At 38.7% G+C, this 22,229-nt stretch overlaps 3 protein-coding genes across 3 annotated transcripts; 1 reads left to right on the forward strand and 2 right to left on the reverse strand.

The window, feature by feature from the left end:
* Nucleotides 1-244: 244 nt before the first annotated feature.
* On the reverse strand, nucleotides 245-5,143 carry LOC127785722 (long chain base biosynthesis protein 1c). The gene is made up of 13 exons (XM_052313123.1): nucleotides 4,952-5,143; nucleotides 4,387-4,555; nucleotides 4,197-4,291; nucleotides 3,982-4,073; nucleotides 3,515-3,608; nucleotides 3,368-3,440; nucleotides 3,154-3,286; nucleotides 2,537-2,711; nucleotides 1,573-1,713; nucleotides 1,285-1,380; nucleotides 1,047-1,188; nucleotides 653-780; nucleotides 245-565 (listed from the first exon to the last, which is right to left on the reverse strand). Exons 2-13 carry the CDS (start codon nucleotides 4,499-4,501, stop codon nucleotides 401-403), a joined length of 1,449 nt encoding a protein of 482 aa, XP_052169083.1. The 5' UTR covers nucleotides 4,502-4,555; nucleotides 4,952-5,143; the 3' UTR covers nucleotides 245-400.
* Nucleotides 5,144-10,993: 5,850 nt separating this feature from the next.
* LOC127752834 (NEDD8-conjugating enzyme Ubc12) lies at nucleotides 10,994-16,455 on the forward strand. Its single transcript, XM_052278269.1, has 6 exons — nucleotides 10,994-11,159; nucleotides 12,415-12,527; nucleotides 14,081-14,189; nucleotides 14,705-14,783; nucleotides 14,872-14,988; nucleotides 16,073-16,455. The coding sequence occupies exons 2-6, from the start codon at nucleotides 12,419-12,421 to the stop codon at nucleotides 16,208-16,210; spliced, it is 552 nt and encodes a 183-aa protein (XP_052134229.1). The 5' UTR covers nucleotides 10,994-11,159; nucleotides 12,415-12,418; the 3' UTR covers nucleotides 16,211-16,455.
* Nucleotides 16,456-18,344: 1,889 nt separating this feature from the next.
* LOC127753175 (flavonol 3-sulfotransferase-like) lies at nucleotides 18,345-20,883 on the reverse strand. Its single transcript, XM_052278641.1, has 2 exons — nucleotides 20,262-20,883; nucleotides 18,345-19,139 (listed from the first exon to the last, which is right to left on the reverse strand). Exons 1-2 carry the CDS (start codon nucleotides 20,873-20,875, stop codon nucleotides 18,635-18,637), a joined length of 1,119 nt encoding a protein of 372 aa, XP_052134601.1. The 5' UTR covers nucleotides 20,876-20,883; the 3' UTR covers nucleotides 18,345-18,634.
* Nucleotides 20,884-22,229: the final 1,346 nt, after the last annotated feature.

The following is a 22,229-nucleotide window of genomic DNA, read 5'->3' on the forward strand; positions in this document are numbered from 1 at the left end:
AGGATGTCACATCAACCATGTAGGACAAATTTGCATGCTCACGTTCACTTGACTGTCACTATTTTCTATAGCTCATTGTCACAATACAATTTATCCATTTTTTCACTACTACTTTCAAGAGTTCTTGACAGAGGAGAGAAAATGAGAAAACTACATCACTATGTAAGCAATGTAGTAGTGCTAGACGGTTGAAGAAATCAGCCAATGCACACATATACTACACAAGAGCGAAGCTATCAGATCCTTAATTCAAACTATGCTACAAAATCTTATTTGTATTCTTGGTAAATATGACAATGAATTGCGCCAGATCGATGAACATACAAATTATGTACCTAAATGTAGGACACATCATGTAAGAAGCTGAGATCAACAGTCGCTCAACAGCCGTATAAACTCACTAGACAACTGATGCTGCAACCCTCTTCAGGGATGCAGATACTTTGAAGATGTCAGATTCAGTGTGACCAGCTGACACGAATAAGCGGATTCCAACCGGGAGCCGACACTTGTCCAAACTCGACCTCTTTGTTGCTGCAATGAAGACTGAATCTTCCATCAAGACCTGTTGAAAAATAATATTATGTAAAATACATTATTACATAATTCAAGTGCTTTTGGGGAAGTTATTAAATCCAAACCCCCTAAATACCTTCTCTGCAATAATCTCAAGGAGTTCCAGGTCAGCAACAGCAGAACCGGTTGGTGTCTTCAATTTGAGAAAGACAATAGGTGACAAGATATTGCTAGCAATTTCGAGCCCGGGTATATCTGACAACTCTGCACATCAAATGCAAATAAAAAGATAAGTGGAGGGACAAATATACTAGGGAAGTATGCCAGACATTCAAGTACATCAAAATACTGCAGAAGAATAATTACGCTAAACATTTAGTGTTTTCAGTACTTCAATTATAGCTCATTGTAAATAAACCACAGTTTTAATCTAGGTTTAGTAACATATTACTAATGCACTATGTTCAGCACGTTAATGGAAGCAAGAAATAGTAAAATTATGCAATAAAGGTGCCAAGAGAATCAGTGACCTTTATGCAGAAGGGCGATGTTTGATCTTAGATTGGCAAGAACTGATGGGTTCTCCTCCAGGTGGTTCACAGCAGACATTGCTGCACTAGCAAGGTATGGTGGCAACGAGGCAGAAAAAACATAACCAGAGCTGCTTAGACGCTGCAAGATAACAACAGTGCAGCCAGTTAAAAATACTGAAGATGCAAGAATTTCTACACCATCATCAAGATGCTATTGATCTCATGTGGTACCAACCTGATGATCAACAACTCTGACACTTCCTGTACAAAAACCACCATCGGTAGCTAACGCATTTCCCATTCCAGCAGTAATAATGTCTATTTTTTCCACCTGCACAGGTCAAAGATTACTTAGAAACCAGTAGAACCAACTGTAAAGCAAACTATGCTAGTCAATGAGGCAGATTTTCTTAATACAAATTGCAGTTGTCCACTAAGCCATTGATTATAACTGCCCAGTCCTTTATTTGTTGTTTCATTTTTATTGTTGTAAAGTATATGAAAAGAAAGAGGGAGCACTCACAGGAACTCCATAGTGTTCAGCAAGGCCACGTCCAGACTTGCCAAGAACACCAAAAGAATGGCTCTCCTCCAATATAACACGAAACCGGTATTTCTCCTTCAACCGAACTATCTCATCCAAGGGAGCAATTTGGCCAGAATTCTGCATCCAGAACAATAGTAAGAAGGCTTCACAAATAATTCAACCAGTGTATAATATGCAGTGAACTGTTTTAGCAGATTTTATCATATAGATCGAATAAAATATGAATACGACTTAAGTTAAAGAAGTGGGCCAGATTTTTTTTTCAAACTAAAAATAAACATGTTTTACATGCATAAAATTAAGTGCACAATGTGCAGTCTCTCTTTTTGCCAAAGCAGCAGGGCATGGGACTTGGCTATGCTTGTATTTGGGAAGAAAATGTGAGCACTTTCATATTTTATCACTCGCTAATGTTTTGGCATTCAGATAAATTGAATGCTGCAAAATTTTTAGTCCCTCCGTCACCTAATATAAGGGATTTTGACATTTTGCTTGCATTGTTTGACCACTCGTCTTATTCAAAAAATTTATGCAAATATAAAAAACTAAAAGTTGTGCTTAAAGTACTTTAGGTAATAAAGTAAGTCAAAAATAAAATAAATAATAATTCCAAAAATTTTTAAATAAGACGAATGGTTAAACAGTGCAAGCAAAATGTTTAACTCCCTTATATTAGGGGACGGAGGGAGTAGGTAACAAAATTTGGTTTCTAACCAACTGAATAGTAGGCAGATCACATTGGTATTATCGTATTTTGGTTTGATACATTTTGGCAGAGGAACACAAGGCGCCTTTATGTTGTGGTCTTGAATTTATCACTTTGAAGATGCAACCGATTGGCATTATGTTTTCAAGGGCAGAGAAAAATTCTCAAATAAAATAAAAGATCAAGAGTACAACACTGTATTTCTCAAGAATAACAACTGAGAAAGCGGCAAACCTGGTAAATAGCTTCCACAACAATATAGCGCCTAATCTTTTCTGTATGTTTGTTTCCATGAGTTAGTTTTTCCAAAATGCTCGCAAGTGAAGCCATGTCATTATGCTTGAAATATACAACAGTGCTTCTTGAAAGCTGTAAACCATTTTGCACAGCCCAGTGAACACCCTCATCACTGCAGTGCCAGTGCATGTAAATATCAAGATTAATTTTGACGAAGAATATGACCATAAGGAATTAATTTTTTACTGGATGAAAATAACTACCTAATAATTTTAATATTAACATTGAAAAGAGATACAAGGAACAAAAGCAAAATAAGAAAACCACCAATTACAAATTATGAGCTTCAGAAACACATAGTTGTTATAAGATCAAGTATGCTTGTCAATAATACATAAGCATTAGTGAGGTCCATGACTCCATCATACCATATTCCCTTTACAAAAGGAATTCTTAGAAAAACGTTATTAAAAAATGTACAAATTTCCAGAAATACACTAAAAATACTATGTGCACTTTATATCAGAATGATATGACACTTACAACTTGATTCGTTAGAAAATACTGGATAGATTACTAAAATAGTGTAAAGAGGGGGAAAAATGTTCACTTACGCTACAATGATATCTCCCTTCTTGCAAAAGGCAGGAATTACACTGAAGATGGTTGATATCCCATAGGAGTACAAGATTGAATCTTGGGTTCCCAGGAAATTTGCTATTTTACTCTCGCAGTCAAGGTGCACATCTGCAAACCACAAAATGGCTAAGTTCTTCTTCTGAGGCCATAGGATATAGATTATTGAAAATAGCCAGAGCAAATACGAACCAATAGTTCCATAAAAGCCTCGTGGTCCACATGATCCAACACCATATTTCTCCACTGAGCCAACACAGGAATCCTGTAGTTTCCTTATATCACTAAAATGTTCTAAAAGAATAACGAAGAGAAATAGCAAAAGCATAAGGTTCTTACAATTATCTTTTCATTGCCAATCAAACCAAGGTAGTTTGCTGATGCAAAGTTTACAACTTCTTTTCCATCAACAGTTGTATGAGGTCCAGCAGCACTGATCAAAAACAGAATATCAATGTTCAATCCTCTAAGTCTTGGTATAAAGAGAGTGGGGCAACATAGCTATATTTATGTGCACTCCAAATCATAACTTGATTTAATTCTAGAACTAACAAGCTCTGGCGATCAACCCCCATATTCTAAGCTCGTTAGGTCATACTGTCATATACAACAATGTCTACAATACCGACTTTCCTAATCCTTACTAAATGAAATGGCTGCAAACTGAACCCATGCAATCATTGAAAAACAAAAACTATATTGCCAACATAGAGCCTTTGGTGAAGTGCATAAAAAACTTAACCAGTGGCATGAAGAACTAATCAGAAAGGTCAACTTTATTGGGAGGGATGGGGCTTGAAACGAACCTTTCTAATGTAGGCATGTCAATCCGTGCTCCTTCCTTGATGGGTGGGCATAGAGGCTCCGGTTGCCAGTCATCACAGAGCTCATCAACCTCCTGTTGAGCAAAAAGAAAAAGAAAAAAAAAACTGATCAACACACTTGATGAAGCATGAAGAAATGGAATGAAACGGAAAAAAAACTACTCCAAAATTATTAAGCAAGAACAAGTGTAGGTCACCCTCTCAGTGAGTGGCTTCTTTGGAGGTTTGTAGCTCTTCCTGGAGAGCTGAAACAGTATGGCAGCAATGAGAAGCCCTTCCACAACCAAATGTCCTGAAAATCACAGCATTTCATCGCATATATGTTAACTGGCACACAATATTCCCACCATTCCAGAAGTTGTTGGCTGCTGGAGAAATGACCATTACCATCAATATGAATCCCAAAGACAACAGCACGGGCAAGTGGGGCATTGAACACAGCAGAAACCCGTGCAAGTGCCGCAGCCGTAGCATTCGCGACTGGCAATACCATTTCCATCATTGAGAGTAGTTCTCCTCTTGGTCCCAAGATTGCAAATTCAGCACCGTTCTAAATCTGTAGAAAACAAGAGACGAAAATGCTAAAGCCCCAAAATCAACTCGATAAACTTATCCCAGAATTACAAATCTCCATGATAACCTACAAATTCTCTGCAATTGTTTCACGCAAGAATACAGTTGGATCTGCTCGAAGATACAGCCAAAAACTGTTACTACCTCTATCTCCCTAATCCCACCCTTACAGATCTCAATCAGGAGGTCGCCTCACATCTGTGGCCCAAATGCCCAACGAACCAAACTGCGAACGAATTACGCTTACTCAACACTTAAACTACATAGGCTTCCCCCTTTCCAACCAAGAACAAAGAACATCTAATCATCGACGCACCGTACTCCCAAGAACAGTAATGCACATCAACAAGAAACAGTAGACAAGCCAAGAAACGGATACCTCCGCGCCCGCCCAAATCAAGAACGTGACGAAAGCGAAGCAGGCGATGCCGGTACTAGCAAATCAAAGACTTATCAGACCTTTGGGGTCTGTGGCGCCGTTAGCGGAGGGAACGGGCAGCGTCATATACAGAGGCTGGCATGGCATGGAGAGGGAGGCGGGGGGAGGGCGGGCGGGACGAGGTTGGTTCGCGTCTGGAGGGCGGGGGCGGTCGTCCGCGGGTGGCTGTGCCGTGTTGATTGGGATCTGCAGTTGGACCGCATCCGCATCGGCGGCGCTCGTGGACTCACGGTCAGCCTTGCCTGATTCTATTTTGTTCTGTATTTTTTAAAAAAAACTTAGCCTGCACGAGTTCAACATAGGGCAGCCATATTTATGTTGCAACTGGTACTCTCTACCAGGATAACAATTTCCCTATTGAGGTGGGATAATCATCACATCTGTGAAGAAGGACATGGGCTGTTAGACAGCATGCTAGATTGTTTTGCTGTTCGATCAGGCCTACAACCTCTCCGCACGTTTCTTCTTCACCTAAGGCTGACAAGAGGATCGACGTCAGCAACATTACAAGCTTCTATTTCAAGCCTTGTCCATGCATGCAAAACACACGGTGAGGCAGAGGACCTCTTAGGTGACCCCTAGGAGAGGCTCACTAGGACCTAATAATCAGGTCTACTTGATAGCAAACGATAAGGCTTTCCACACCTAAGCTTTGTGTATTCAGGTTTATTTGTAAGAGACTAGCCACTTTGGTATTCCCCTACTGGCTATAAAGGGAAAACCAACGCTGCCGTCAAAGGGGATTGAAGGGGATCGAACCCAAAAGTTAGCTAAGGAAAACTAGCTCATGTAACTCTCGGATTCGACCATAGATCCAAGAAAAAGGCATCATTGAAGTAGGGTGTTATGCTTCCTAGCTGCTCGAGCCTGTATAATCACCTTTGTCTCGTTTACTAACGTAGCGAACTCCTGGTTTTGTAGCCGCTCCTTGGGATAAACTCAAGTGGGGGTCCATTGATTCGCTGTTGTAGGGGCCCATACTCCAACAGTTTGTAAGTGACTCATAGACCATCATTTTTGCCAAGTTTTATGCAATTTGCCTGTGTGGTTTGAGAGATCTTGGGTGAGAACCAAAGGAGATAAAATCTACTATTTCTCCACTTGCTTTTGATATACCTCTTGTTAGTTGTTATGGTTAATTTTGATTATGATAAGTGTGTAACTTGATGATATAATTGTTGTTATGATGTGTTTCTAGATAGAAAAGACTTTATTTATACCTATTGTTGATTGTAGTGAAAGCTTGGAGTGGACCGTTGGTCCCATGGATTTTTACTCGTCACACCGAGGATATTTTTTCACGTAAATCATTGTGTCTTGTACTGCTATTTTGATAGTTAAAACTACTCTCAAAATTTATGGTAAGATAAGAAGTTTATTGTGTAATTGTTTGCCGGTTGATAAATTGCTATTTATACGTTGAAGACCCCAACAACAAATGTATAAATGGGGGCTAAGAGAATATAATAAACGATGCTAAAAATACCTGGTGCATTCCCTACTACTTTTTATATGTATCCTAGATGGAAGTCCCAACATCATCGACACATTAAAAAATAACAAATATATGTTACGCAAGATATATACTTACAAATTCAAGAATTAAATGCTAATTCAATGGATGACCTGAAACTAATTCTCATATGAGAAAATGGGATTTATTAACAGTTGGCTTATTATGAGGGTTTTTTTTTAAAAAAAATGAGAGACATGATTACACTCTTGTTTCAGTATGTGCTTAACACAGGACGATCATGCCACCCAATGAGCCGTTCACTAAATTGAGCAAGTAATGAGTTATCCTATTACACTTCTTTTTTCTATGGTGCACATGTATCGTCTGAAGAGTTGCCATGGTAGCCAAAACCTCACATATCTGAAAGACCACTTGGATTTGTCTTGATCTTTGTTTGTTAGCCTCCCTGCCACCATTGCACAATCCGTTTCAAGTTCAATTCTACTGGCAATGGAATCCACTCTACTGCAAGTTTTAGGCCTTCACAGCAAGCTAGGATTTCCGCCGCCTCCGCTGCTTTGCTGAATTGCTGATAACAATTCCAAGCCCGCACCGCCCATCTTCCGCTGCTCTACTGAATTCCTGATAACAATCCCAAGTCCGCACCACCCATCTTCTGCCGAGAATGCACCATCAATGTTACCTATTGATTGAGGTTTTATCAAGAAGATAGATGAATCGGCATGAACTTGAAGTGTATAAACACTAAATTAATTTTAAGTTAATTCAAGAATTTTGAGATCCTACTATTGTTACTAAAACTTTGAATTTAAGCAATATTAGTGTAAAAAAAATTCATGGAGACAGGGACACGACAGGATATATGTAGCATCTATCATATCATTACACAAAGAACTATTGAAGCCTGGAGGATCAAGCAAAAAAAAACATGGGAACTCTGTGTTGCACATGATTAAAACTTTTCTCCATCTGAATCACTACTTCACTGAATGACAAATTCTGTGTGAAATTACAGGGCTGCCTAAAGGATCACCTAACTTTTGATACTTTTTTTACCTCAAGGAATTATTCACGGTAATTTTTCATCTAATTGCTTAATTTCAAGATACGTCATCTTCATAAAATGAGCTGCATATAAAATCATTGCTTCATTGAAATATGCTCAGTGATATGAGTTATCTGCAATGATTCATATTGAAGCAAGTTTACTACTTTGAGTTTTCCCTGGTACAATATAAAATATAAAGCTGTTGGGTAGTTGCAAGGTAATGAATAATCACAAAAATGAAAAACAAAGCATCATAATAGTAATTGTTAAGTTAGCAATAAAGAAAGGATTTCTAGTGTTATGAATACCATGGAAGAAATTTCCCCCTATAATTCAACAACATAGACGGTTCTAAACCGCCATGGAATTTGTGTAGTCCAAATAAACATGTGATGAAATTAAAGGAGTTAGTCCTACAAAAGAGAGTAATTAGAATAAAATATTGCTTTACTGGGAAAAAAAAGAAGGATCAGATTGGGATACTGAATCTATTGGAAATTGATAATTGAATTGTGAATAAATTAGATTGACTGCTGACTAAAGAGATCTAGCTCAATTTGGGAATGAAACTACACAGGGAACAATGGAGTTATGGAGATCAAGTAGAACAATGGCCGAGAGGACGGCTCCAACAGCATGCTTGTTTGGAGGAGTAGCAACCTTTGGTACTGCTTTTCTCCATACAACATATATACATGTTTAATTAGTACTAGCATATGTATCATCGAATATAGAGAAGATGAGAAAGGAAGGTGACCAACCAAATATTCCATGTGACGGTTACAGAAGATGATGATGAACAAACGGGACTTGGAAACCAGCTGGATCATTTATGTTTCTTGCAACATCCTGAGGAGGCGAGCAGGCACTAGGCTCCTTGGTGAGTAGGAGTAGCCTGTATGCAGATGGCATGGCAAACCAAGGGGAGAAGAAATGTCGGACTAGGACGTTAGTGCGGCACATGCACTCTCTATCGGACTCGTATGGAAGCGGCGCACGACGGTCATGCTTCCTAGAAGTGCGGGGAGGATTGAGGCTGTAGTACCGTTTTTGGATATGATGATGGAATAGGCTAAGGTCATGAGCTGGGATTTTCACATGCACAAAATTGGGCTTGAAGTATATGTACATCGCATCATACTATCGTCGACAATAGAAACTTATATGTCTAGGTCTTATTTGTATGTTGTTTCTTCGGGGGGGGTGCCAATCATATATGAGAAGGGTTTTTTTATATACAGATTCGGGCCCTCCTCAAAATAATAACCCTACACATTCTGTCAGACGAGGGGCCTATTGCTTTGTTGATATATGAAAAAACACTAGTCTCATCAGGAATTATGATCAAATAGTGGTCAAATGTATGGAAGTTGGCCCCCATGGGCTCTTGGCGGATCGATGGCTTGATCTCGATGGGGCTTGGTTGATTGTTGTGTTATTGTGTTTCGTATGTTTCTCTCTCTCTGTCCTTGCTAGGTATTTGTAATCCTAGGTCTTCTCGTATCCTAAAGGACTCCCAGAGGTATGATTGGTAGTTTTCTAATTTTTTGACAAGAAAACAACAGGAGAGGCTTCTACCGCACTAGATTAAATAACCCTAAACCCTAGCCCCAAACCCTATTTGAGTCCTGCTCGAGTCCAATTGGGTCTCCTACAGTTTTCCTGAAGTAAGTCTTGGTTTCTTTGCATGACCGAAATGCAATTTTTTATGGGAGTAGCCTTCCCATATACGTACATGTATTCTATATGGATGTCTGGTGTTTCCCTATGTGCTAGGGGTATACCATATTTTCTACACCACGAGTAACCCTTGAATCTTGTTTTAAACACCCCTAGATGGTGTTTAATTTTTAGATTACGTGGCTTAATCTAGTTTTGAGAAAGATTATTCTTTTCAGTAATGTAGATACCTTGACACTCATCTATCTATGCAATATGAATAAAATTCTAAAGCAAGTCTTTTCCCTTCCTATGCCAATATTGCATCTCATGGTAAAAACACACAAGAACCATTAATGTATGGACAAAGCTAGTCTAGAGCTCACGTATTGAAGATGGAGAAAAGTGAGGAAATAAGGATTGAAAAGGGAATAATAGAAAGGACATATTTTATAATTTCATTCTGTGTTTACGACAAATAATCAATAGATATTAAAATTGGTGAAATATCGATACTATGTAATGAGTAAATTATGTAATGAGTAAATTGGTCAAGCCTCCTCTCATACTATAGTTGTTATTTTTAAAGACACCTACAGTATCATATATCTGACTTATATTGAGAAAAACAAGATCCAATAAAGAAAAGACTGGATCAAAAGAGAAAATTACAATTAAATTTGACAAAGCATTCCTCTCTACCACATCCATCGGAAACCATGGGCAATATATGTTGTTCCACATCTCTGCCGATCCAGTCATTGGTGGAAGAGATGATAATTAATAGACAAACCAAGCAAAACGTAGATAAAACCAATTGAACCGTGTCTTTTATAGATCGCAATAGTTTTCTAAACTGAAGAATGGATCCATAAAACGGCTAAAGGTGAGGCTGTGTCCCGAGCTTGAACCAGATTAAAGCCCTTCATTAGTGCTGGATGGGTCACAGTTAAAGGAGAGAAGGACAGAGATGGATCTTTTCCGCCTGTTGCGCCACTTACCATGGCTGTTGTAGGCTTGTCAGGGCAACCCGGAGAGTGTTTGGATGTTTACCCTTCGTACGGTGACGGGCGTAGGATTTTATAAATGGAGGTTTGATAAACTAAACTATTTATAAAACAATAAATATCTCGTTATCATACAATATTAAAAAAAAATAATACTCTCTCCTTCCCAAAATATAAGAACCTAGAACCGGATGTGACATTTCCTAGAACTACGAATCTGGACAGACAACCTGTCCAGATTGCAGGTAATAGTGTTGGCTCTAACAATATTATTACCGAAAATAAAGAAGAACGAGAAAACAAGAAAAAAATAAAACAACGAAATAATATATAATTAAAGTTTTAGCTTTACACTGTATTACAATGAAGAACAAATTTAATAATATTAGTATATTATCGATTAATATGAGTATATACCATGCTATGGATGCAAGCAACTTTTCTCCGTGTGTTTAGGCTAGTGACCAACCTCTCTTTTTTCTAACCTTTTCTCATGTTTTGTTTTGAATGAAATAAAGAAACGACTTTAGAGAGAATTCATTTTATATCACTGACTTTCTTCCTATTCTATAATATGTTACTGACTTTGTTAAGTTTTATAATATGCTATTTTATTTTGCTTAACTTTTATAATATACCATCATCGTACAGTTAGACTCTATTAGTATTGTATAGCCCAGGTACGGAAATTTCCAAAGATTAGCTGAAAATTTTGAAGTATTAGCGTAGAAGGGTTTGCCAGTGCAGTTTTAAAGTAAAAAAAAAATAATTAGATAAGGGTGATGTACTCGAGTATCTTCCCCTTCCTAGTTCCTTCCCTTGCGTAATAGAAAGAGAAATCTCCCGTCTCGTCGTCTCCTCCGCTCCTTGCGCCAAGACGAGTCGCGGCTCAACAGAGGAGGGGCGCCGATCTCCATCTGGCGAGCAGAGCAGGGGAGGGGAAGGGAAGGGATCCTGGTGAGCATCAACATCCTCTTCCTGATTCATCTCTCTCTCCCACCGGGACTACTTATGTCTTGGAATTTGCTTGCGTTCGTTCGTTAACCCTAGCTTCTCTTCTAGATCTGGAAGAAGCTCTTCTCTTAATTTCAGACCTTAATCTTAATACAAGTAATAGTTTGTTTGTTCCCCCAAAAGTTTAGGGGTTCAACTGTCCCAACTCCCAAGTTGGATCCGCCCCTGCCTGTGTAGAGCTCATCTCCCTTAGCGTCGCCTATGATTCTGAGAGTTTCACCCCAACAGCCGTGTTGATGAGCTTTGTAACGACCTGTTTTTCTCCTGCTCTTGATAAAATTAGGCCAGCCTGATTTAAGAAAAGAAGTAAACATTCTAGCTTTAATTTCCCGCTCGATTCGCATGGGGTTAGATTAATGTTTCTTCTCGAGTATGTATTGAGAAACCAAATCGTGCATGTGTTTATTTCTGGAAGGAGAAGTGCTATAAATGTCTGTAATGTAGAAGCATTTTGTAAATGCATGTGCATTGAGTTCTTTTTATTCGTATCTCGAGAGTTTGTACAATAAGATGATTGTTCTGCACACACCAAAAAATGGTGCAGCTGCAAACACCTTGTGGTTGTGCCTTCCTAAATACTACAGAAACATTAATGAGTCTAGTGTAGATGGCCAAATGAAGCACACTATTGTTATGGCATTACGGTAAGGGCCAGGAGGTATATGCTTTCAACCGTGTTGTGTCTGGTCCCAATGTTCTTAAGTTACAACCCAGGTGGAACAAATAAGAAACAGGGCGTCCGGATTGGTTAGCTTGGTAATCAGATTACACCAAAAAAAGCCTGAACCAAATGCCTCCTAAGTTTAGCCGAGCTACTTAGTTACTGGTTGCTGCTTAGTGTATTAGTATTATATTTAAATTTTGGATCTTCCTGTTGTCAAAACTCATCAAGTATTGTTTCTCCAGTCCCCTCTCTAGAAATCCTTTCTGGGCAGTTGAAGGTCGTGTTGAATTTCCTTTTTGTGTTTTATTCATGTTTTATGCTGTAATGGAAATCACAAAACAGAGTGATGACTGATGTAGAGCAGACTTCTAGTCCTAACCATTCCATTTTTTTGTGATTAAGTTCTAACCATTCGACTAAAATAAACTACACATCAGAGATGCAGAAATGCAACTAATTATGTTCTCTTTTGTGCTTTCATCAGGTGATAGTGTTTTTTCTCTGATTGTAATTCTTTTCCCCTTTTCTTTGCAGAAAGATGCTTAATCTTATCAAAATAAAGGATAAAAAGAAAGAGCAGGCAGCAAGTGCTGCTGGAAAGGCTCCTGTGAAGAAGCAATCTGCTGGAGAGCTCCGTCTTCACAAAGGTGCATTGAGTTATAGATGACTGTCAGCACTTCCTTTTGGTCATAAAAACATGTTGTCTGGACATTGACAGAGCCTTCACAGTGCAATCTTTATCTCTAATTTATTTTGTAATGTAATTTAAAATACGATAAATTACAATATTATGAAGATAATTTTGATACTAATTTACAATTCTGTATATATATGATTATTATGTATCTGATATTAATATTTATTTTTTTTGTTATTTTAACTAGATGTGTGTCTAAAATGAATGTGTTCTTGTGACCAAAGTAATTACCTTTGTTGAGTTCTCTTACAAAAATTTGTGAGCTAGACATACAATTCCTTGAATTTTAAACTTTTAACTAACTCTCAAAGCTTATCAAACTGTTCTCATAAATGTAATGTTTCCACTATCCTCACAGGTGGCTTTTATTTGAATAATTTGATGCTGGCATGCTGCTGCATATGTGGCTATGCTCTTTTTTAAGTTGTTAGCAATCTCTTTATTTTCATGTTGAGCATGACTAGTAGTATATGCGTCATGTGGGACAGTCCTGCCGGCTGCCGGTGTCACCAAAGGGGACCTGATAGTGCTCCAGCACACATGCCAGATGTGGAACAGTAGCTCTCTCATCTTCTCTTTCCTTCATTTCTCTCCTTATTTCCTCTCTTTCTTGAATCCTGATCTAGAGGAGATGGAGCAGCGAGGGTAGGAGCAGCACTGGGTTAATCAGTAGGAGAAGTGACAAAGAAGATGATAGCAGGGATGTCAATTAATACTTACAGTTGCTATTCCTCATCGTGTGAAAGGAAATTAAAGTGACAGGTGGATGACTATTCCAATCATCCAATGCAGCGTATATTAATTTGTGGCACTTTAAGCTAGGTGTATGGTATCTTATTTAAGTAATGCATTCCGTACACTGGCATGCTGTCTAGATGCCATGGAATATGTGAAAGCAACTCTTCTAGCGATTGTGCAAATGGCCAAACCTTGAATTTGTGGACCATCCAAGTTGGAGTGCCTTAAAAAGATTTTGCTTGAGGCCAAGAGCTATATGCTTGCACGGACTAAGCCAGAAGTCCATGCGTGAATGTGAGTATCTGTTGTTTGTATGTGACCTACTGGGGCTAAATTTGGAATTTTCAATTTCTCTTTTTTTGGTGGTTAAAGAAGTTAATTTCAATTTCTATCATTCGTCCAAATTATTGAGTTTTGATACAAATACTCCCTTTGTTCCACATTGCAAGTCATTTTAGTTTTGTCCCAAGTCAAAACTTCTTTAACTTTGACTGAGTTCATAGAAAAATGCACCAGTATCGAAAATAACAAATAAATGCACTGTCATGGTGGTTTTAATGAAACTAATTTGATATTGTAGATGTTGGTGCATTTTTTCTAGGAATTTGGTCAAAGTTAGAGAATTTTGACTTGGGACAAAATTAAAATGACTTACAATATGGAACAGAGGGAGTAGATTTTCATATTTTTTATTATCATAAACTTCTCCTTGTTACAACTTTATCATGTCATAAATTATTTATGACTTTATATGATATTGGGCAGATATTAGTGAGCTAAACCTACCCAAGAGTACATCAATTTCTTTTCCCAATGGCAAGGATGATCTGATGAATTTTGAGATCATCGTCCGACCTGATGAAGGATATTACCTGTAAGTAGAATGCATCTCTGTTTTGTGTTTATTATGTTGTTCTGCACTACCTCACAAGTTTATGTCAATTTAAAGAACCTTCACTATTTTTAAAAGATCATTTATGTCGTGTTAAAAAAAAGCATTTACCAGTTCTTTCAGAATTATTTATGGCAAAACAGGGGGTTATTTAAGGCAGAATTATTTACCTGTCTGTTGCCTAGTTAATAGGCATGCGGCATGCCACTACTTAATGCGGATACTCCATCCTTGTTTGCCTTAACATAATCACATTTTGACTACTGAGTTTTGTAAGCTTTCGAAGGCAGTCATCTAGCACTTTCCAGCCTTGCTGATTTGTTCACATAGATGACTGACTATCCTTATTTAGACTCGCCTGATTTGTTATAAGGTCCTAGGCTCTGATGAGCTGCGACTAGCACTTGTGAACACTGTTTTTTCTTTTTGCTGAAATGTCAATTCTACATACCATGTTCCCACCTATAATTCTATTTACAATGATTTTTCCTTTTTAGAGGTGGCACTTTCGTCTTTACTTTTCAAGTCTCTCCCTCTTATCCTCATGAACCTCCAAAGGTGAAGTGCAAGACCAAGGTATAAGATGGGGCTTTCTATGCTATATATTTTCCCAGTGAATATGTTGCCTCTTAACCAATTTCTATGCATTATAACTTGCATTCAGGTATACCATCCAAATATTGATTTGGAAGGAAATGTATGCCTGAACATTTTGCGTGAAGATTGGAAGCCTGTTCTCAACATCAACACTGTTATTTATGGCCTGAACCTTCTTTTTACGGTATTTCAGTTTCCTTGACCCCTATTGATTGCAATTATGTATTTCGGAAATAGATAAAAAAACAAATATCTAATCATGTTTACAATGCTGTTCAAACCTATCATATCATTATGCTTTGTTGTTTACGAGATAAGGCCTTATGTTTACGATGCTGTTGTCATCTACATTGTGCTTCATGGTGTTTGTGATACTCGTTTTCTACTTTAAGCAGCAATGTGGTAATCTTATCAATTTGAGAAAGGCATGCATAATTCATGGTGTCCTATTTTTGATGTACTTTAAGATTGAATTCAATTCTCGATGTATAGTCTTGGTACAGAAGTAAAAAACTTATGCAAAGGTTTGTATAAAGAACTATGATATATTTTTACTTATTTACTATGACCAGGAGTATTAGTTAAATAGTTATAGTTGACATGAGGTCTCCATTATCTTGAATTAAATGTACATAAAAAATTTGAGTAGTTTCCAAGTCACGGATAAGTAAAATTAGGCAGCCTAAATTTCTATGGAAGATGGAAGTTGATATACTTATATGTAGTTTCTGAGTCATTGCAACCATGATTTGTGTGGGTGATATGTTAGAGCTGTTTGGGCTGAGGTCTTTGGATGCCAATTTCTTATCTTTAGTTATAATTTCCATACTGTTTTGTTTGTAACTACAATGTGGCCAAAACTTAGGTGAAAAATTACCAAAATTTGTCAGTGTAGTGTGTTATTTCTTTGGCACGAAAAAAACAGGCCAAAGCTAAGCCCCAAGGCGCTTATTTGTTGACACCCACTTCGTTTTGTTTTGTATGGATGCTGGACTAGTAACATCAATCACAACTGGCATAGTAAAACTACTAAGAGGAAAAATTGCTCCCCTGAACCTTGTCATTGAGGATGACACCTTGGAGAAACCCTTGTTCTGTAACTTCTGTTGGCCAAACATCTCAACGAAAGTGCCGGGTAGCATGAATGATTTTTTTTTCCTTGAGATTCTTGTTGGATGATCAGATTATACATTGCTTCCATTGCCATTGGTGGGTTACAGTTTAGTAAGATTTCTTGTGGCTTAGTTTGCTTTTGATTTTGTCCGCAGCAACCAAACGATGAGGATCCGTTGAACCATGAAGCAGCAGCTGTCCTCCGTGACAACCCAAAGCTGTTTGAAGCTAATGTTAAAAGGGCAATGGCCGGAGGCTATGTGGGTCAACACTATTTCCCAAGATGTGCATGATATGGTGCTGGGGGCCACAAACATTAGTAAGTTAAGCCACCTGGGCCTCTTCCCGACATTCTGGATTGTATGGTTTCGGTGCGTTAAAGTGCTGTCGGATGGATGTGATATGTTGACTGTATGACGGCGATGCTGCCATCTGTGTGATATTTGTTTAAAGTCAGTAAATTGGTAATCTGGTGGTGGTACAGATAAAATTTGAGTTGCAGTTCAAGCTGGATTTATACATCATTTTCTTTTGTGCAGTTTGCTTCAGTCAGAACCTGATATCCATCTTTGCTCGTAGATAGTGCTGTGTATGTTTTCCTTCCTGTATGGCTGTATGAGGCTTGAATTCGGTCCAACTATCAGATTGTAGTTTACGACTTGTCTACATAACTCTCAAAATCTCCAATCGACTTGTCTACATAACACACAAGGCACATGTTTATAGGAGGATCAGAGATTAAGGGTTATTAATAAGAGCACCATTCGAAAATTTCTTTTTTTTTTGTCACTATAGGTGAATACCAGTCTTTTGACATCCCACGAAAAATTTGGATTATAAGGATTGAGTTACAAAGGCAAAGGCGAATCTTCTGCAAAAGTTAAACGTGCGGAAGTCCACAAGTCTTGTGTGGCAAGGGGAATCGCGTAAATTCACGTTCGAGGGACGTGGTTCGTTGCGTCGCCGTCGCTTCCTCATCCGACGGCGCAATTTCCTGTGTGCGCGCGTTGTTTGTTGGGGGTGGCCGGGTGGGGTATAACGTCTCACCGTGATCGCCTCCGTTGCCGACTACAGCCCGCAGCTGCTTAAAGTAACTGGGCCGAACCGAACCGTTGGACATCTCGTTTTTTATTTGGTATTTTTATTCTCTTCAGCCTATGTTAGCTACATTTTTATTGAGAATTGAGCCAATTATTTTGTAATAAGTAGTTATTATAGCTCTTTAAAGCAAAAACCGAACATGTATACTATTGACTAAATAACAATAACGGTGGTGATGGTACTGCCACCAATCCACCACCACTACTTTCACACGTTTGATAAATTAGCCCATGATATTACTTAATATCAAATATTTGTTTTTTAATCAAGTGAATAACATATATTCAAATAAGCATTGGCAGACCGAAATATGGTGCATTTTATCCGGTGCAGAGTACAATTTAAATTGGATATTTGTAGATCACCTACCTAAAGTTTGTTAGAAAAAAAAATATTGTGAACACAGTATCAGACAGAGATCTGAGATTATCTCAATTAGTATTTTGGAGAATATTACATGAGGCATCAGAAATTCAGAATCCAGAATAGCTCAAAATATCATCCTCAGTCGGACTGATAATGAATTGATTGTATCTTAGTAGTACCTAGGACGCTGAAAGAAAATTAAGATCAGGGCTTATTTTCCATTTTTACCAGATACGATTAGCCTTGTTCAGTAACAAAATTAGGAAAAGGGTGCACCAACAGCCCGTGGAGAGCTCCAGTGGTATCTTTTTGAGGGGCATTTGCAAATTGTCATTGCTTTTTCTAATTTTACAAGGATACTATTCGATATTCGAATGACAATTCTAATGATATTTTTATATTTTTTTAGTGACAGTGTTGTAATGACGGCTTAAGCCAACATCAAATTTACAAATTTACGGTTGTTCTTTTCTGTAAGTGCTCAGTTGGATCAGAGTAACTGCGTCAATTACGGGTTAAATAAGGCCATGTTTGTTTTAGCTTAAGATTATTGTAATATAGATTATTAAATTAGATTACTCTAAGCTGAATTATAATAATCTGACTAAAATAAACTATGAGTTGTTTGTTTCTCTGGATTATTAGAGGCATCTAAGCTACGAGTTGTTTGTTTCTCTGAATTATTAGAGGCATCTAAGGCTAGTGGGCCTTTAGCCACTCAATAATCTGAAAAAAGCTCCTCTAGAGGAGATTATTGGATTATAGTAATCTGGCTTATAGATTATAATAATCTAGCATAATAATCTACTTGTTTGTTTCAGCTTACTCCTAATAATCCATATTATAATAATCCTAAGCTGAATCAAAAAGGGCCTAAGTCCACTTCATGAAAATTTGTGGATCACAGATGAAATTAGGACAATATATTTTTCCCAGAGGACATATGCTGTGATTCTATTTCTTAGTTCTGTAACAACCGTCCTGATTGCGTTAGTTTGTGGCTCTCGCAATCTCTGTTGATTCTAACACATTTCTGTAACAGCATTCAGACTTTGAGTACATACACCAGTACAGCACAATTTCTCATGTTGTGTAACCATCAGGAATAAGAAATGTGTGTCCCAAATATAACATAACACATAGTGATTTGCATTAATTTCAAATCATTCATGAGTGGTGCAGGTGCTACCCTTTCAAATGCTTTGCACCCTGTTTCCCTGTAATTAAAGGGGGAGATCATAGAATTGTTCTCACATGAAACTGAAGCCTGATCCATCGAATTTTTCGGAGAGAAGTTTATCTAGACTCTCAGCCATCTCTGGTGTGATGTGGTTCACCCAATCTCCAATAGCACCCTTCCTAAAGAACGAATCATTGGGGAACTCGGAGGAAATTACCTTTTGAGACCCTGCCATGCTCGCACCTAGAGCCTTCATCTTCTCAAAGCTGCACAGCTCTACAATGTTGTCAACGATGCTGGCTTCCTTCTCGCTGTTGGAGAATGGCTGGCCTATGAACTCTGCGATCTTCTCGACGTTTTCGGTGGGGTTGCGCTTCATGTCTTCATACTTTAGGATTAACACGTTATCTGGCTTCACCTTGCTCGCGTTCCAGTACCCAAGGATGTGATCCCAAATTGGGCTTCCAAAATATGTACACTCGCGGACAGACTCCCACACGTATGATGATGACACATCACGCGACTTGTCACGGTTGATGAAATGCCAAAAGGAGATTAGCATGTCCTTCGGTTGCCTGTGGTTGAAAAAAAATGTATTACACGATAGAGTAATAAAGTATTTGCATTCTATGGGCTTGTTCACTCTATTGTAAAAAAAAAAAAATCTTACAAACCCTTGTCACTACCAAATTTTGGCAAAGATAAGATAAGGTTGGTATACCTTATCACTTTTTTTTAGAAGTTTTAGAGTAGAAATTTCTGGAATTACCAAAATTTAGTAGGGGTGGTGTATTGCTATTTGTTAATGGTATGATTAGCTTGTTGCCATGCCAAATTTTGGTAAAGACAAAAACTAAGGTTAAAAATGGCAACTAAACGAACATTCATTCTGCGTTTTTTAAGAGAGAATTCGCTTTAAGTTAAAAATATGGATTAAATGTTGAGTCTAGATAGGAAATGAAGTACCCCTGGCTAAAAATGTGACCAAATTCAACTTTTTTTTTGAAAGAGCTGTTCGAACTTTCAAAACGTCACCCCTCTTTTGCATTGTAAATTACAAAACCCTGGTTTCAATTCAACTATATACTACCCCCAGGTCCAAAAAGAGTATAGTTTTGTATTGTTTATGTCCAATGTTTGAGCATCTGTCTTAATAGATAAAAATTTACGATTAGTATTTTTATTGTTATTAGATGATAAAATATCAATAGTACTTTATGTGTAACTAATTTTTCTTATTTTTTATAAATTTTTAAATAAGACGGATGATCAAATGTTGGACAAGAAAATACATAACCGCACTTAAATTGGAACGGAGGTAGTACAATGGCCTGTTTTTGGATCCTCCAGGCTATTAAATAGCTCTACAGAATCTTGTTATTTAGGAGTATTAAACGTAAATTACTGACAAAAACCCATTCTATAACCTCCGGGCTATTTTTTGAGATGAATCTAACGAGGTATATTAATCCATGATTTGCTACAATGATGCTACAGTAATCATCCGCTAATCATGGATTAATATATCTCGTTAGATTCATCTCGCAATATAGCCTAGGGATTATGGAATGGGTTTTTGTTAGTAATCTTCGTTTAATACTTCTAATTAAACTTCTAAATAGAAAGATTCCGGATAATAATTTAATAGCTCGGAGGATCCAAAGAAGGCCAATGTAGAAGGGATGGCGTGCGTGTACCTGCAGACGTAGATGATTTTACATCGGGAACTGTCGGTGATGGAGGCTGGTAGGACGGAGTATGGCAGGTGCGTGCTCAGTAGCCGAGGGGAGGGCGTCGCGTCGAGCTTGCTCTCCTCCTCCATGGTGGAGTACACACTCTCCAAGAACGGGACGCACTCGTGCGGGTTAAGGCGGAGGAGCGGGTGACGACGGTTGCCTTCGTCGTCGCCGCCGGCCACCGGCGGCGGCGGGTACGTGCCGCGCGCAGCGGTGGCGAAGGCCAGGGCCTTGAGCCACGTGGTGCCGCACTTGGGGAGGCTGGCGACGACGACGTCGCCGTCGCGCGCCTCGAAGCGCCGCCGGAACGCCATGATCGCGGGGAGCCATTTCTCCGGGAACCAGCCGCCGCGGTACAGCCGCATCCTTCTCATTAGCGGCGTCGGCGGCTTGCACGGTAGGGTTGGGATGAGTTCGTCGTGGTCTTCATCCTCCGGATCAGCCAGCGGCCGGTGCGCCATGGCGGCCGCCGCGCCGTCGTCGCCGGCGACGACCGCGGCCACGTCCTTGAACGGGACAGGGCCTCTTTGACAACCTGCTGCAGCGCTAACCAGAGGCATCTTCTCCGACGACATTTGGAGCAAATTCTGGCACCTATATATTCGACCGCGTACATATAGCTCGTTCGGCCATTAATGGTGTTCGATTGTTTCTTGCAGATGAGTGGTCGCCGTCGATTGATTCGGTGTGGTCCAATAATGCCTCGACAGTATATGAACAAGACAAGAAGCAAAATCGTTTACATGCATGATCAATGACATAGACTGTTCATCTTGTTATTTGACAATGATTGGTTCAACGCAGGCTCTGGGGCGCTGGAGATTAAAAGGTTTTGGGAAGCGTTATCACCTCTCGTCGAGGCTTACACAAATATAGCAGGTTTCGGTTTTATCTCAACCGAATATCTCCTGATTACATGCATGATCGCATGCAGCATCACATGCAAACTCCTTCCGGATATATCTCTATTCCTAACAGCCCCCCTCAATCATAACTTATCTAAGTTAAGATTGCGTCTAAAATCTCTAAGTTGTTGTACAGTAATCGGTTTAGTAAAACCATCTGCTACTTACTTGATCTCCAGATACTATAAATTTTATCTCTAATTTCTTCCTAGCAACTCTCTCTCTTAAAAAATGATAATCAACTTCTATATGCTTTGTTCTGGCATGAAACACAGGATTGACTGACAAATATGTAGCTCCTAAGTTGTCACACCATAATCTAGCCATAGAAGGAACTTGAACTCCAATCTCTTTAAGAAGAGTTTGCACCCACATTACCTCTGCTGTGGCATTTGCAACTGCTTTATATTCAGCCTCTGTACTTGACCTGGATACTGTAGCCTGTTTTCTGGCACTCCATGACACCAGATTTGAACCAAGGAAAACTGCAAAGCCTCCTGTGGATCTTCTATCATCTACTGATCCGGCCCAATCTGCATCAGAAAAAGCACTAACAAGAGTGGAAGAAGATCTGTTAATCCTTAAACCACTACAGGAGTTCAGACTTCTTGTGTCAAAATAATGTGACGAAGTTTTATTTCGCCACTGTTTATCGCAATTGTAGTGACCAAAAAAGTTTTCGCCACTGTGTTACTAATCATTAGTGAGAAAATATTAAGTCGCCACAAGATATAGCATTAGTGTCAAATCATTAGTGAGAAATTTAATATTTTGCCACTATCGTGATATTATTAGTGGGAGAACATGGTGTCAGCATAAGAGGCCTTATCAGTGATGAATTTATTGTGGCGAACCATCCTTTTGCCACTGTTTAATTTTTAATTAGTGACCAATTATTATATTGTCACAGGAGTCCCTAGTTGTAGCAAACTCATTCGCCACTAATATTTTTTTATTAGTGGGAAAACTTCATATCGTCACGGGATAACTATAATTGTGATGAATTTGTAAAATATCATCCATA

Source organism: Oryza glaberrima, chromosome 10 (assembly GCF_000147395.1).
Source record: "Oryza glaberrima chromosome 10, OglaRS2, whole genome shotgun sequence".
Classification (NCBI taxonomy): domain Eukaryota; kingdom Viridiplantae; phylum Streptophyta; class Magnoliopsida; order Poales; family Poaceae; genus Oryza; species Oryza glaberrima.